Source organism: Condylura cristata, unplaced genomic scaffold, assembly GCF_000260355.1.
Source record: "Condylura cristata isolate star-nosed mole 26May11 unplaced genomic scaffold, ConCri1.0 scaffold00003, whole genome shotgun sequence".
Lineage (NCBI taxonomy): Eukaryota > Metazoa > Chordata > Mammalia > Eulipotyphla > Talpidae > Condylura > Condylura cristata.
In genome coordinates this window covers 9,728,966-9,746,202 of record NW_004567104.1, presented here as the reverse complement: position 1 = coordinate 9,746,202, position 17,237 = coordinate 9,728,966, and the positions used below count along the sequence as shown (strand labels likewise).

The following is a 17,237-nucleotide window of genomic DNA, read 5'->3' as shown; positions in this document are numbered from 1 at the left end:
GGCAGGCGGGAATCGAACTCATGCGGAAGTGGCTTTAGATTCTGTGTTGTGCTTTAACCCGCTGCTCCACCAGGGAGGGCCTCTCTCTCTCTCTATTTTTAAAAAAAACGGGGTATACAAGTCAGAGGTGAAGGGGCGATGAGAGAATTTACCAGAGACAGAGTGGAGAGCAGAACAGAAGATCAATGAAGTACACTGCTGAGGGGAGCATTGGGAGAGACAGGAGAGGTCTGCCAGTTATGTGGGCAAGGATAGAACTCGCACTGAAGCAGCTGTGGTCTGTTTGCAGTGCTGCATCCTAAAACACTGTACCACCAAGGAGGTCCCAGGTTTCTCTTTTGAATAGTACCAGGGTAATAAATGGACCCATCAGGTTCAAGCTCAAAGGGCCAATCAGGTTCAAGCTATCCAGTTCCATTCAAGGTTTTCAATTTATTGAGGAATTGAAAATTCCTGAGCTTATTGGTGCTTAACTGGCACCAAAAAGCAGGATTGAAAATGGTCCCATCAGGCTTATATCTCTGAAGAGGATATAAGACTAGGCAGGAGCCACTTGATTCATCAGGAGACAACTTTGGAGGAGATTGATTTGATGGCTTCAGTACAGAAACACTGAGCATAGAACTGCAGGCTTTGCCAGACAGACTCCTTGGGACTTTGAGACCCCTATAGGCCTTTGTAGACTTCCACATCTCTGCTGCCAAATTCTAGAGCTCCGCAGACTTTGAGACCTTCATGACCTTCACAAACTTCCAGAGCTCTGCAGACTTCCAGGCCTCCATAAATCTTTACAAAGGCCTGACTGCCATTTCTGCCTTTGGCCCTGCCTCTGACATTGCCTACAAAAAGTACCATCAGCCTGGTTCTGGTATCCCTGAAGGAACCATTTGCTGTTGGCTATATGCCAACAGCTCACAAAGAGCTGTAACACTGGTGTCTTTCACATTACCTCCTGGTGGCCAGTGCTGACCAGCTCTGATGATCTGCTCTGATGATCAGCATGGCTGACCTGTGTCGGGTCACTTCTGAGAACTCTCCACAGCTTCTGATCATCTGGCACCACCTCCTGGTTCCATTGAGTACAGACAGCATTGTCCAGTCTGGTATTCAGTGCTGCCAGCCCAGACTTCAAATTATTCTGTAAGCTGCTGTATCATCATCTCTGCAGCTCTGCCTGTGAGTGCCTGGAGCTGCCACCATGGGTTGCATTCTGGTCCACTCCTAACTGATGTGCCACCAGCTCCAACTCGTGTTGAAGGGACAGCACCATCTGGCATGAACTGCCTTTGCTTTGGACTGTTGGTCACTATCTGCAGTGAGACAGCCAGCCATTGTGGCCTTAGAATTTTTCTATTCCCTAACCTCCCCTTTGTTCATGAATCCCATTGTCCTTACACCCTAAGCCTGAGTGGTATGTCTTGCAATTGTCAGCACATGGGTGAGAACCCAGAGACAGTGACCTGTTCCCTTCAGCCTTGTTTTAGTTGGTTGTCCACTAGTCATGAGAGGATGGAAGTGATACATTTTTTTCAAAGGGACTGAGGAGTTGCTGGAGCTTTGGTTCCCCAGGTAGCACCCTAACATAAACCAAGGACCCAGGGATCTTCGCATCACCAAAGAGCTGAGCGGCTCTTTTGAAGGATGTGTGAAGTTTGTTCATACATATAACAAAAACTGACAACCAGGAAGCTGATATTCTTCAGTGTGAGTGGCACATTTGTCTCCAAGAGAAGCGTCTCTTAGAAGAGATGTGTATCACCCTCTTACTGAAAGCATGTGTCCTTCTTTTGAAACTTGCTGGGGTTACAGTGGGTTTGACTCAATCCAGTCTCTTAATTTCCTAAGAATTTCATGCAGTCTCTCATTAAGAAAATTCAAATGGAGTTTACAGAAGGACATTACTTCTTTTTTCTTTTAAGATTTATGTATTTATTCATATAGAACTGGGGTACAGGCCAGAGATGCAGAGGGTGAGAGGATTCACCAGAGACAGAGTGGGGAGCAGAACAGGCAGATCAACGAAGTACACTGCTGAGGGGAGCAGTGGGCGGGTCAGGAGAGGTCTGCCACGCCATGTGGATCTCCTCCAGGGCAGGCGGGAATCGAACTCATGCGGAAGTGGCTTTAACCTCCCAGTGCAGCGCTTCAACCTGCTGCGCCACCAGGGAGGGCCGGACATTATTTCTTTATGTAGTTTTCCCAACTGGAGCAGCGTACTGTATGGACGTATGGATACTGACTTTTAGTACTTGCACACTTTGGATTTTGGTCCAAAGTCTGGAGAGATGGGTAGTAATTCAGCCAGCTCAAACCCTGGAAATTCTGATGACTAAGCTTAACTAACAGTTATGGACCAGATATACATGTAACATGTTGTTACAAGAAGCAATTCACTTGAGAGAGTGGAGTTTGTGACCTGATAATCAGGTTGGGTCATTGAGGCCACACTTTTCATTTCTAATGGGTATTCAATAGAATGAAGTCAGCTGGAATTTATTGGGCTACTCATATAACCCCAGAGTCAGAACTTCCCTTTTATAATAATTAATGTTTTATTAGCTATTTTTCTACCACCAATACTTAACCCTGCTTTGACTCTTTCTCTTTCTCTTCCCCTCTCTTGTTAACCTCAGGAGAGATTATGTGTCTGCTAACTTTAATAAGTATTGGCTTTGTCAAATCATTTTCTCTGCAAATACCCAATATTCACCTTTGTCATTTTAACTTGTTTTACTATACACAGTTCCCTTGAACTCCTTGCATTTTGCAGCAGGTGATAACACCTTTCTTTCTGGCTGAAGAATGCTCTAAAATATAGATATGCCACATCTTGTTGATCCAGTCCTCTATCAGTGGACACAAGTTGTAGATGTCCTCGCTATTTTAAATAATGCTGTAATAAACATTGTAGAGCATATAATTTTATCTGATGGCTCATGTTCTTTGCCAGGTGGCCAAAAGTGGGATTTCTCAGTCACAATATTTCCCTTTTTAGCTCTTTAAGGTAAAGTCAGATCACTTTCCAAAATGTTTGCATCAGCTTACACTCCCAGTAACAACATATTAGGGTTCCTCTTTCTTTGTGTGCTCTCCAGCATTTGTTTTATGACCTCCTTTTAATTTATATACCATTTTTACGGGTGTCAGTTGGTAGCTTATTATGGACTTGACCTGCATCCCCATTGTTAAAATCAATAATGAACATTTTTCCATTCATCTATTTGCCAGCTCCGTATCCTCTGTTGAATTAGCTTTTCAGATATTTTCCCTATTTATCAATTACATTTTTATTGAACAATACAATATATCTTTGGTATATCATATATTAACTCCTTGTCTGTTGTGAATATTTTCTCCCATTAATTACAACATCTTTTTAATCTATATCAATCTTGGGGATTGTGGACCTGGGCCACAGAAAGAACTGAGTCACAGAGACTTGGATGAGGGACTGAGCTCTAGGCTTCAGTGTCAATCTTGATTATCCCAGGGCTTTATTCCCATCTTTTTAGCATTAGACAATACAGAAGCCATTCTAAACACAACATAAATTTAACATTTCACCACAGATCTTATTTTGTCCTTTTGCTAACCATCTGTGAAAACTGTATGTGGCATTAAATCATGCAGGTAGTGTTAGTATTAAGCAAGTTACACACTGCCAAATTAAGGCATATATTGCAGAAATAAGGATCAAAATTATACATTGTAGAGTTTTTCAAGGAACATTAACCACCCCTGGCCACACCAGGAAGGACATTCCTTGTGTTCAGATGATGAGTCAAGGTAAAACCAAAAAATCCAGCCAGGGAAGTCTGGCCACTGGTCACTTATCCTTGAGGCCCATTTTCAGATCCTGCTTATTCCAGTCTGCTCAGTGCTTCGGACACAGTGACCTTGCCATGTTCCACAGGTGCACCTGGCTGAGATGCTATTGCTTCTCCACAAATCTACCTACATTTTCTTTTTCTCTGTAGAATCCTTTTTGGGATAATCCAAACTGTGTATGTTTGCTTTTACTTCTCTTGTCGTAGGAGCAAATTCTCATACACAGTTTTGTCATATATGTCATGGAATTCATGACCAAAGTTGTCTTCTATATGTTTAAATTTTTGAAGATTCTATATCTAAGTTTTTGTCTTAAATTAATTGTTGTACATTAATTTAAAAAGTGTTCCAACATTATTCTTTTTCTTGTGACTTTCCAGTTTTCACCACCCTTTGTTAAAGGGATTTTCTTTCTCTGTTGTGTGGTCATAGCTCTTTTGTCATGAATTAAGTACTGATATATATGTGGACTTATAAGCTTTCAATTCTGTTCCATTAATCTGATTGTCAATTTTTTTTAAAGATTTATTTATGCATACAAACACTGAGGTATAGGCCAGAGGTGCTGGGGGCAAGAAGATTCACCAAGAACAGAGTGGGGAGCAGAACAGGTAGATCTACTGTAATATACTGCTAAGGGAAGCAGTGGGCAAGACAGGAGAGGTCTACTGTGCCACATGGGTCACCTCCCTGGCCAAGGTTGGAACTCATGCTGCAGTGGCTGCAACTAGCTTCATACTGCTATGGTTTAATCCATTGCGCTACCAGGGAGGACCCAATACCATACTGTTTTAATTATTGTTTTATAGTATCTTTTAAGTCAATCGATGTGATGCCTTCCGTTCACTCTTTTTACCTTAGAATTACTCTCACTACTTGAGAACTTTTGTGACCCCACATTCACTTTAATATTTTTGTATGAATGTTCTTAATTAACTTTGAAATAAACTTAATTCAGGCCTCCTCCAATAACTGATGAGGAAACTTGTAAAAGTCTTCAAATCAGGAAAATCTGTTTCTACCTATTTGTCATTCAGTGTTCTGAAGGTCACACAGTACTTTCCTCACTCTGGAAGGTTGAAGGTCGTAATTATCTTGACAGAGTTCCATGTTCAGTTTTTATCACTGTTGTCAGTTGTGTTGAGAAGCAGCAGAGATGATTTTAAAATCATAAAGTCATAAAGACACCACATAGAAAAAAGTGTCTGCTTTTTAGATTTTGATACTAGAGGGCATACTTTCTTTACTCACCACCTTATAGTGCAGAAAGTACTGGATGCAAAGATAATGTAATCATATTGAACTAGCTGCATTAAAAGTCAGAACAAGGAGTTAGAGATCTTGTATGAATTCTCTAAATATCTATTCTCTAGGTATTATGCTACTGTTGTTATGAAATGGATGTACATGTAGAAAAAATAATCCTTTCACTAAAGCTACACTTATGACAACAATTCAGATTGTTTTATCCAAGTGTAATTTTTTTCTACACGTATCATCCAAAATTCCCCACAGATAAGACTCTCGTCCTCATTAAGTATTGACTTTAGCCTAACCATCTGGGACTGTTTTATTAAGTTTCTGCCTGGATTTTACATCTGGTTAGCTCTATTTTCCAGAGCACATTCTCTATATTAAACATTATTAAAACTGATTTCTACTTCATACAGATGTTTTTTGCAACAGCAATTTAGGTTTTTCTTCCATAAGTTGGATCTTCTTAAGAAAATTATTGCAGTTATTCATTCTGTACATAATTCCTGCCTGAAGTTGTATTTCTTTTGATTGATTTTACCCTCCCAACCATGGTGTCTCTCCTTTTCAACTTCCCCAATAAAACAATACACTGTTGAAAATAAATTAATTGGGCAGCTCAGTGTAGAAAAGTCTTTCCTTAGGCAGTCTTTGCTGAAAAGCCCTACCAATTCAGGGAAATAATTCCTTTGGTGTCATGTCTTTGTTCTCTTTTTCTATTAAAAAGTCAAAAAGAAAGAAAAAGAAAAAGGGAAAATTATAAGCAAATATAATGATGTCCAAATTGTACTACTGAAAAAAATTTTCCCTGCATGTAGAAATAGTGTCCAAATGACATTTTGAAGGGTGTAAAGTAGAAGCCAATATAGATTTCAGAGGAAAGCAAAATGTGTTATCATGTGATAGATTAGATAGATGAGGGTGAAATAATGCCACTAAGTATTTTTCTAATGATCAGGTCTTCAAGTAGTAACATTCCTGTGCTTGTTCTGTGGTCTTGGCTGGCTAAGTCATACAGCCCTTTATTAAGCTTTTTCTGTAGGTTCTCATTTGTCATCCATGCCTGTAATGCGTACACATGTTTGAATTATTCTCTTTACAGATGAGGGGACTGAGTCTTTTAAATATTAAAATATATATATATATAGCATAGCACCAGTTAGAATGGCATATTAAACAACAAAAAAAATACCGACCATAAATGCTGGAGAGGATATTGAGAAATAGTAACCCCCGTTACATCCTTGATTGCAATGGAAAATGGTGTAGTCATTTTGGAAAGAGCTCTGGACGACCTTAAAAAGCTAAAAATGGAAGTAACATATGACTCAACAATCTCACTTATGGACACCTGCCCAAGGAACATGTAACCACTAACTCTAAAAAATTATCTGCTCTATAGTTATTTATAATAGCTAAGACATGAAAAGAACCTAAGTGTCCACTGATAGAGGATTGTATTAAGAATGTATGGAATATACACATAAAGAATACTCTCAGCTATAAGGAAAGACAAAATGTCACCATTTACAGTAGAATGAAAAGAACCCAGGGAATTATGTGTACTAAAGTAAATCAAAAAGGTACAGCCAAGAGAGTGATGAAGGTGAGCAATGAAGATCATTAACTATGCATGGACTTTACCATCAGCTTAATCCTGACACAGACACAGCCTACCAAGAACCCCACCCAAATGATCCACATGTGCCTTCCCCTCCCCTGAAAGTACTCTGAGAAGAGGACTGTTCACAAGATAAAGCCATTGTGGGTAACCATGGGTATTTTGCTTGTTTATTTTTTGAGATGAATATGGATCAAAAATCTGTGATTTTATACAAAAAAAAAGGTAAAGATAAATATTGAACATGTCCATGTTTTTGAGTAAAACAAGGAATCGTGGCAGATGAACTGACAAAGTAAAAAATAATTCTAAATTAGTAGACATAAGTGAAATGCAGTTTCTGAGATTAAAAGAAGGCAAAGGCAGGGAGGGGGAGTCAAAGGGGGTTAAAGGATGGTGGGGGGAAAAACAGCACACAGTGAATTAGTGGTGGGGTTGAGGCCAGTCCTACTTGGTGCCTGAGGTTGTCACAGTAGGAGCTCAGAGGCAGTTTCCTGCAAGATCTGGGGTGATCACAATCACAAAGGCTATCTTTTGAAATCATCTTTGGTTGCTATAGCCCCAAACCCATCCCAGATTCTCCTGTTGTTTCTTTCTCGCGTCCTTGAGTTCTCAGTAATACTTTTTTTCTCCCACCTAGAACTTCTGAAGAGTAAGTACTCTTTCAGCCTCAACTAACTTTTCCCTATTGTTCAGGGGAAAGGATCATCCTGTTCGAACAGTTACAATACTGTGATACAGATGGATAACAATCAGCTATAGAAAAGTGTTTATTTAAAGAAAGAATTTGAGGTTATGAGGCAGATTTTTGGACCAGATTCATTTCTTGATACTGCTTGCCTGCTGTGTTTCAATCCAGACTGAATAATAGTCTAATCTGAATATCTTTTCTTCTTCCATCCCATTTCCACTTGTGAGCTTCTATGTGGATGCCAACTTCTGCTTAAGAGACATCTAAAAAGTGCTCGTTTGAACAGTCTTGCTTCCCTGTTTGACTTGGGGAAGTAATAAGAAATTAATATATACACCAAATATATAGGAATGAAAGCAATCCTGAAACAAAAACACTTCTGTTATTTGAGGGAAGTTTGAGACTTGTTTTGCTACATTTATTTTACAACAAAAATGCAAGCGAAGTAGTCCAGGTCAGTCAAGAAAAAGAAGAGAATAAATCTTAAATTGATCACGAAAGGAAATCAATCAAAATATGTGACTGTTTACAAACTTTTGAGACTATAAAGCATTTAAAGGGTTTTCGTTGGCTTGTGCATAACATCGGGGTTCAATAGTTCAGGGGTAGAGGCAAAACTAAGACAAATTCTTATTTTCAGTATGTAGGCAGATTTAAAATAGTGTTACCGAAAAGAAAGATTGAAGTTTAACCAAATATGGTGACTTTTTAAATTTAAATGAGCTTTCACTGTGGAAAAACAGCAGTGGTGGGGACTCAAAGGGGGTAGATGATGCTGTGTGACCTCCCACATTCTGTGGCTGTACAGGATCAGGAAGTTTCTCTTCCACTTTTTGCTTATACTTTCTCATTGACTGATAACAGTAAGTTCTTTGTTTGGCTTACACATTTACTATTTTAAACATTTGAATGCCTCTGTAAAGGGGAATAGTTACTATTATTCTTCACAGGAAGGATGTGACGTTCATGCTTTCACCTTCTGGCAGCCATTGGCCACCTTAGATTTCTTCCCAGCATACCTTGTTCCAAGAATCCTTCAACATAGATGTCCACAAAGCCCATTGAAGTCAAGTAGACTGGGTTTGTGAATTGAAACTTGCTTCACACTCCTAATTTATGTCTTATGTAGATGTGTTTTTAAACCTTTGGGTAGAGCAAATTTTGAAGGAAAGAAAGTTCACAATAGGTTTCTAGATTTGAGAAGACTAAGAAGTTATAGCTTCTTAGGTGATATATAAGCTTCCCATAATTTACAGAACTGGACATGCCATATGGTGACTATCAGTTGTCTGCCACATACTATAGCTCATTGTGTTTGTTATGCCATTTTATTCCTTCACAGTAGGTATGTGTATGAGAATGTTTGGGGAGGGAGACAGAATCTCAGTTATACTATGGAAGTGAAAGCACTAAGTCCTAGCCACTACACCACCAGGAAGTTACGGAATTGTACTGTGGAGCAACCAGGGTATTCGTGATATTAACATGAGTTGTCCAAGGAGAATTTGCTAATGTGAAACTATCACATAGATTTCATGAGTTCCTATCTTTCCACCATACAATTTTATACAGAGTTTTCAAAGTTCATAGAATTAGATATATGTGATTGACATAAGAATCTTCTCTAGGGAGCCTGTCTTTGTAGGGCTATGCACCTTGACAACAAAATTCAGTATAAATCTGACTGAACTGAAATTTCTACTTTTCAACCTTTGTTATTTCTTCTCATGAGCAATAATGTTCCTTGGGCATGATTTGAAATGAAGGTATTTTTCCAGTGTGGATCATATTTGTTGAAATTTCTGTATGAATTACCTTTTGAGACATGTAAGTATTCCTGTTAGCAATAAAAATTTTCGAATTTCATTGTGTAATATATTCACCTGCTGAAATTAAATACTTTGAGTAAAGCTACTTTGTTATAAATACCACATATTGAATAAAGACATATTTTGAGAAAAAGACAATCAATGATTTTAGTAAGTACTAGGTTTTGAGTTTCAGGAGATTTAGAGATGCAATTTTAAGGTTAATGATTAGAAAAAGAGTTACTAAATCTTTCCTATGTAGTTAAAAAAAAAAACTATCAGAACATTTTGTGTATTCCTAGTACTTATGAGCCATTCAGTTCATCTCATACAAGACAATTTCACTATTCACTTCAAATCAGTAATACCAAAAGTATTTTTATAGTGAATCTTTTGTGATATTGTTCTATTGCCTAAGGAAAGTCAGTAAATATTTATGGAGCACATACTATGTACCAGCATTGTACTGCCATATCAATAAGAATTATAACATTTAGTTTCTTAGTGTGGAAAAAAGGCTTTTATGTTGTCTTTCTCCCATTCACAGCCATATTCTGCTCTGAAGAGACTCTGACATGACCCATTACTGCTTAAGTACATCCTCTGATGTTCTCGTTAATCATCGCTAATACATATATTGCTTGCTAGTACCAGGTCTCCTGCATGCTTCACATTAATTCATTTAATCCTCTCTACAATCCCAAAAATTGTTGCTGAATTTGTAAAACTGAAATCTGAGGTACAGAGGTTAAGAAACTTAAACACAGTCAAAACCAGTCAGTGATTGAGTTAAGTTTGGAACCATGGTATAATTAACATATGTTCAAGTGTCTGTACAGGAAGCTCTTATTATAATCCAGGTAGGTGAGAGTCTGAATAGAAGGAGGCAGTGTGAGTGAGAAAGTTGAGAGCTGAAGGAACAAACCAAGAATCAGACAGCTAATTAAAGGCAAAATCAAGATTTGATGTCCAAATCATTTTGCCTTTTAGAATATGTTACCTGAAAAATATGTTCTTGGGGAAGTGGAATAATCACCTTATCAGCTGAGATCTAGGGTAGCCATATCATATGTTTCAAGCCAAGTGCTAAAGTGATACTACAAATAAATATACCAGAATAACAGGCATAAAAATGTGGAGCTGTCATATAAAAGTATAAATGAGCCTCCTCCTCTCAGTCACCCAGAGGTACTCCTGAAATACCCTTTGAAGAAAGCATACCTTGTCCTTTCCAATTATCAAGAATGGAAATAATCCTGGGGTCTGTTCAGGACACAATTCCAACTGGGTGCCTTTGTTATGGATTATGTCCAAGCACCCGTTCCCACTCACCTACTCCCCTTGGCCCACACATGACCCTCAAGCCACTGTAATCATTCAGCAGTTTAAAGAAAAGGATTGACTTCCGTATAGTGATGTGTCTGATATCTTCCCCATTGTCTTCTGTTCATCGCTTCTGATTGCTTCTTTGTAGTTGCTCCGCTCTGCAGCTGACTGGTCTGCTGGTATAAAGTACCATGAAGAGTCCATCCACACGGCTTACATCAATGTGATAGAGAATAGCAAGCACTACATCTACATAGAAGTAAGTCCTGCTCATGTGAAATAGTGTGACAACCTGCCTTTCTACAAACATACACGCAAGAGCTGCTAATGTATGTCCATATGTGCAGAGGCCTCATTAGCTCAATTTTAACCTTTCCCGGCATGCTGACATTCACTTTGCATTTTCATTAGTTAGAATCTCACAAATCCATATTAAAACGCATCAACTGACTGTAATATAGACCAAAATTATGCAACCATGGTGCATATTCTTTGATTTGGCTTGAGTCGGGGTGTATAGGTATGACAGCATATGCTGGTTTAGGAGGACACACACAGGGGTAAATGCTAAAATAGAGACCCAGACCCCTGGATGCCACTGACTAGAGATGTTGTGATAAAGAGTGCAGGAAGGGAAATATGTGAAAGAAAGATGTGAGTACACCTCCTTCTTCAATCCTGTGTGAGCCCTATTATTATAACAGTCCTTTAAATCCCAGAGTTTGTGTTCAGAGAATAGGAGAAAATCTGGGCACCCTGGCTTAGTTGGGTGACCTTAACTGAACTTCAGAGTAGCTCTAAGCTTTTTGAGACCATTTGGAAAATCCATTAAGATTAAAAGTCTGTGATAAAAATCATGGAAAAATAAAACAGAACATGCCTCCCGTCTTAATCTTATCATTCCTGTTGAATACTTTTAATGTGTGGAAGGGAATGGATTAGGCCTTCTAACATATTTTTTTGTCTTTTTGAGTCCTGACCCTCTACACTTCCATTAATTAAAGCCAAGGAGAAAGAGTTGGAAGTTTATTTCACAGACTTGGAGAGAAAAGAAAGCTAATTAAAAATATTCGGCTAAATGCAGTGTGAAATTTTGGTTGCACTCATGCAGTAGGAAAGGAACATTAGTTAGAAAAGTTAGTGAGCACTGAACAGTGTCTGGAGTTCAGAAATACTAATACTTTTAGTGTCATTCGTTTGATCAACTATACCATGAGAGTGTAGAATGGTAGTGACTGCCTCACCAGAATTCTTTCACTTTATCTCTTTTTTAACATCATCTTTACCTTTGAAATGCTGCTACAGTACTAAGCGATGCCATTAATGCTGTGTAGATACTGGTGGCTGTGGCCCTAGCCTGGCTGGGCTCTCCTTAGCCAAGAGTAGAGGGCAGCAGTCAGACTCCTCCCTCCTCAAAATGCAGTCAAAGACTCAGCATGTGACCAGGGTCTGTTTATAGCTGCTGAGGAATGTTGATCTTCTTGGTAACATTCAGAAACATGGTTCAGTTGCCACTGAGATTTGGATGTTTGATGCCCGAGGGGGAAACACTCTCAAATGAGTTTCTGCACAAAGACTTCGAATTTGTCTTCTAGAGGCAGCTTGCAGCTTCATGTACCTAAGCACAGAAAGGGTACAGTAATAAAATGCTAATGTTTAAAAGGATGACAGTTATATTGCTCCATCTGTGCTTATGATTCTATTTTGAGATATTTAGTCAAGATTGTTTGTGATGGTTAGCCTTATTAATTACAAGTGTAATAATTATGTACATAGAATATTTAATATTTACAATACTTGCACCCAATTCCTTTATGCAGCAGCTACACCTTTTATAATAGCCATTTTAAACAATGTAATAGATACATGAAGAGCAGCAGTACATAAAGAAAAAACTATTATTGCTATGTACAAAAATATGCACATACTTACACATATATACTATATACATACACATGTGTGTACATATACATACTTACAAAATAGAAATTCAGAAATAAGAAAACCAAACAAATGAGATGAGGCAAGGCAAAGGTAGATTCTAGAAAATAAATGAGAATAGATGGAGAAAATTAAAGCAGAATACTACTACCTACAAAACAAAAAGGAAGCTTAGCATAAGATAGAATGTTTGCCAATATACAACTTTTAATCATAAGCACTTGTATAATGTGTGAAACTGAAAAAAATCAAGGTTCCCTATCAATTAAATTTAGAAAGTGCCTAATCTAAGAACGCAACATAAAAGGAATTTGTATGATGAAACAATCATTTAACCATTTACTTAACGACGATTTTACGTGTGATATTATCTAGAAATGCATGAGAACTAGTGAGATAAGATCTTTTTTATTTTGTCATTTTCTTTCCTGTAATGATTTTAGTAATTAGAACATGTCTGTTTTATGACACTTTAAAAAAACAAATATAGCAATATAGTTTTTGTTATATATATGCCACATTAATGTATGTAAGTTAGATTATATATATATACACATATATATATATATAAACAAGTTGGATATATGTATATATATGCATATGCATATACATATATACACACATACACACTAAAATAAGAAATGTGATTATCCTATTAATTTCTCTTAGAACCAGTTTTTCATAAGCTGTGCTGATGACAAAGTTGTGTTCAACAAGGTTGGAGATGCCATTGCCCAGAGGATACTGAAAGCCCACAGGTAACATTCTGATTTTTGGTATGAGTTATTACCACAGATAATATTTGTGTTTGCTGTAAAAATGATGTTCCAAAGCTCATTTAAAAATACTGCCTTTCGGCCCTCCCTGGTGGCGCAGTGGGTTAAAGCACAGCACTGGGAATCTGGAGCTGCTTCCGCATGAGTTCAATTCCCACCTGCCCCTGAGGTGACCACATGGTGTGGCAGACCTCTCCTGACCCACCCGCTGCTCCCCTCAGCAGTGTACTTCCTCGATCTGCCTGTTCTGTTCCCCACTCTATCTCCGGTGAAGCCTCTCACCGCCCCTGAGCCTCTGGCCTGTATCCAAGTTCTGTATGCACAAATAAATAAATCTTTAAAAAAAATACTGCCTTTTGCTGGCAAGCTTGCATTTAGTTCAGCTAGCAGTAGGTTCTTGGTTCCTTCAGTCTGAGTTAGTTGCTGAGAATTTTTTAGTCTATTTTTGAGGGAAGCTGAGTCTTTCCAAGGCATAGGTATTTTATTACCCTCACAAGTCCCTTTCCCAGGCATTAGATTTGGCCACTAAAACCAAAAACCAAAGCAAAATAATTACTTTTCTCTGTGGGTTTAAAATTCTTATTACTGCCTACCTTATGTCTTTAGTTTGTAGAATTGTTTCTTTAATAGCACTTTTGTTAAAGTACAATTTTGTTAAGATACAATTCACTCACTCACCATGTATAATTCAGTGATCTCTAGTATATATATCTAATATATTTATAGAATTTTGTAACCATTTCCTAAATAATTTTAGAACATTTTTATCACGACAGAGAGAAACCCTATGTTCTTTCTCCATAGCTTTCTCTTGTCTGGACCTTGCCATTAGAATGTGTGGGCTTTTGTGACTGACTTTTTTGGCATAATCTAATGTTCTTATGTTTATGTTATAAAATGTGTCCATATTGAATTTATTTTAATTGCCAGGTGATATGTCACTATCTGGATATGCCACATTTTATTTAACCATTTATTAATTGGTAGATTAGATAGCTTCCACTTTTTGTTATGAATATATCTGCTATAAAAATTATGTACTAGTTTTTATTTAGATGATTCCATTACTCCAGAGATGGAATCGCTGAAGCATATGGTAACTCCATGGTTAGAATTTTGAAGAATTCTAAAAATGTTACTACTTTAGTTCTTACATTTAGGTCTTTGATTCATTTTGAGTTTTTAAAATATATATTCTATTGTAGATACATACAGTGCATACATTATATGTAGCTACCATGTGGTAGAGAAAGTCTTATAGTAAAAGAAAGTCACTATAAGAGCTGTTTCTGTCCAGATTTTGCATATGGATATACAGTTTTTCTAGCAATATTTGCTGAAAAATTATTCCTACCCCTTGGAATTGGCATTTAAAACTATTTCATTTTGTGGATGATTTTAGCTCTGTATCACAACAGCAAAACAAACAAACAAAATCATTATATTTTATTATTTCAGTTCATTGAACAGGTGCAGTAGAGAATATTAAGTACGTATTATTTGGGCATTAAGACATTTTTGACTTATATTGTTACATGGTACTTTGACTTTTTTTCAGATACTATGTGGAGATTTTTATAGATAAGAACACCTTAAAACAGAAGCTATGAGAATTTTATATTGTTCACAATTTATATCTACAATCTTACTGTATCTTCCCAACTTTTCATGAAAGATCATATCATTTTGTAATTGTCATTGTTTTTGTTGTTGTCCCCACTTTCCAAGTTAAAAACTGAGATTCAAGAAGTGATGTGACTTTTCCAAGCCACTAACAGCCATAGGCAGAAATAAGTTTATACCATTCTTGGGACTTCTGACCCAATGTTTCCCCTGATACATGCACCACCAATTCATTGACACTTACTTTAAAGCTCCCTTTGGGGTCACCTCAAATTCAGGCTGTGATGGGCTGTGCCTTTGTCATCCCCTTCTCTCAATGATAATTTATTGGATGCAGGCTGATCCCAGGGAATGGACATGACCTTGGGTGAGTCAGGCCCTTCGGCCTATGGAAAGCAGTTCCTTGAGAAGGGGTCACTGTTTGCACATGGCCAACACTCAGAAGTCGAAGACTGGCATTCTGATCTGGGGGGAGTGCCTGGTAACATGTTAGTATACTCCACACACCCTGCAGAGTGTACAGTAGATCTCACTTCACTAAACATCTAAATCACCATTGTGCTTCACAAAAGTACAGAGCTGACTCAACTCCAGGTTTATGGTTCAGAGTTTCCTGGAATGGGGACCAGCCCCTATATTGTATAAAGTTCTTATAGGTAACTCCAGGAAGCAACAGAGATGGCTTAGAACAGTGACATGGCCATGAATATTAGCGGTGTTCTGTGCTTTTACAGGTACCCTTTATCCTTTTCCTTCTCATATGGTTTTTTTTTTTTTGAAAGATTTATTTATTCATACAGAACTGGGGTACAGGCCAGAGATGCGGAGGGTGAGAGGATTCACCAGGAACAGAGTGGGGAGCAGAACAGGCAGATCGATGAAGTACATTGCTGAGGGGAGCAGCGGGCAGGCCAGGAGAGGTCTGCCACGCCATGTGGATCTCCTCTGGGGCAGGCGGGGATCGAACTCATGTGGAATTGGCTTAAGCTTCTTAGTGCAGTGCTTTAACCTGCTGCGCCACCAGGAAGGGCCTCGTATGCTTTTTAAAAGAAAGTCACCATAAAAGCTATTTCTGAGATGACTTCAAAAGTCTTGTTTAGGGGTAAACATGTGTGAACACAGAGATTTCTGGCATCCTTGCCAGTATCAATATATGTCTTGTTTACAAAGTTGCATTGTCAAAGTTGCATTGTCTTCCTGTCAGCTTTATCTCTAAAGCACATGTGACAAAGTAGGAAAATGATTTCTCATGTAATTGATACAAGTCACAGAAACACATTGAGCTCATTGGCCTGAGCAGCTAACCCTAAGTATTGGAACTGTGATCTGCTAATAAAAGGAGTTGGATACATCTTAACTTCAGTCAGCCCCTTACTAGTTTTCTTTAGTGCAGGTTAAATACATATCTGTAAGATTTGTTTTTAAGTGTTTGGGAGCCTGAAATAATTTTTTTAGCATGTTATTTTGTCATTTAAAGCCTTTGCATTTTAGAACTGGAAGGAGCTTTCGAATAGTTTATGATTGAATATTTCCCAGGGTCTGTGCACTTTTCCAGAAACGAAAAGGAATATGCAGCAAGAGAGCAGAGTATGGCCACATCTGTTGCAGATTGGATCTCATTCTCAGAGGTTGGCAGAGTACATTAAAGCCTGGCAGTTTCAAGCTTGCTCTGTAGAAAATGGGACATGAGTCTATTGAATTTCAAATTGTGTGTCATTTAGCTCTCATCTTTCGGCGGTCTCACTTTCTTTTGACAGTCACATTTCAAAATGAAAGTACATTTCATTTTCAGACTTCTAGTGGCTGCACGCAGCGAACCTGGAAACATTTATTTTCCCCATCTGCACAATATTGTTCACCTACTGGGCTAAGGCCAACTGTAAGTTATGTTTTCATTTAATAACTAAAAAGCTGTAGACTTGTATTCTTAGGAAAGGAAAGGTAGAACCAGAAGTTCCTCCTCTGGGGGACGCTCATTTTCACTAAGAGTCATGGAGTGCCATCCCCAAACTCCCCCACTCCTTCCCTTATTGACTTCTCTATTCTCCACACAGCTGAGACTCAGAACTTTCCTGCCAAAGTCACATGCCTAGCAACAAGTATAATTTTGGCTGGTAGAAAAAAATAGAATAAAGCACAAGCCAGATCGAGGGAAGTGACAGTCAGTTTTCACTCTGACCAAGAATAAAGGCTCTCTCCCAGGACCCTCCCACCCTGGAAACACGGGAATCTTTAAGTTACCAGCTCTCTCAACTGAGCTGAGCCTTTATTTTTCTGCCAAGGCTGGAATCTAGCCCCACACCAGTTCCCTAAAGTGATTTCTCTGCTTCCCCTGCCCGCTTTCTCTCGGTTCCTTCTCAACAGACATA

General features: G+C 38.3%; 1 protein-coding gene across 5 annotated transcripts in view; it reads left to right on the top strand.

Moving 5' to 3' along the window:
- The window catches only part of PLD1 (phospholipase D1, phosphatidylcholine-specific), a 199,164-nt gene that overhangs the window by 138,383 nt on the left and 43,544 nt on the right, over positions 1-17,237 (top strand). For all 5 annotated transcript variants that reach the window (XM_012733922.1, XM_012733914.1, XM_004674964.2 and 2 more), the window contains 2 exons: positions 10,677-10,787; positions 13,139-13,227. In XM_012733922.1, coding sequence (XP_012589376.1) covers positions 10,677-10,787; positions 13,139-13,227 — 200 coding nt within the window. The remainder of the gene's footprint in view (positions 1-10,676; positions 10,788-13,138; positions 13,228-17,237) is intronic.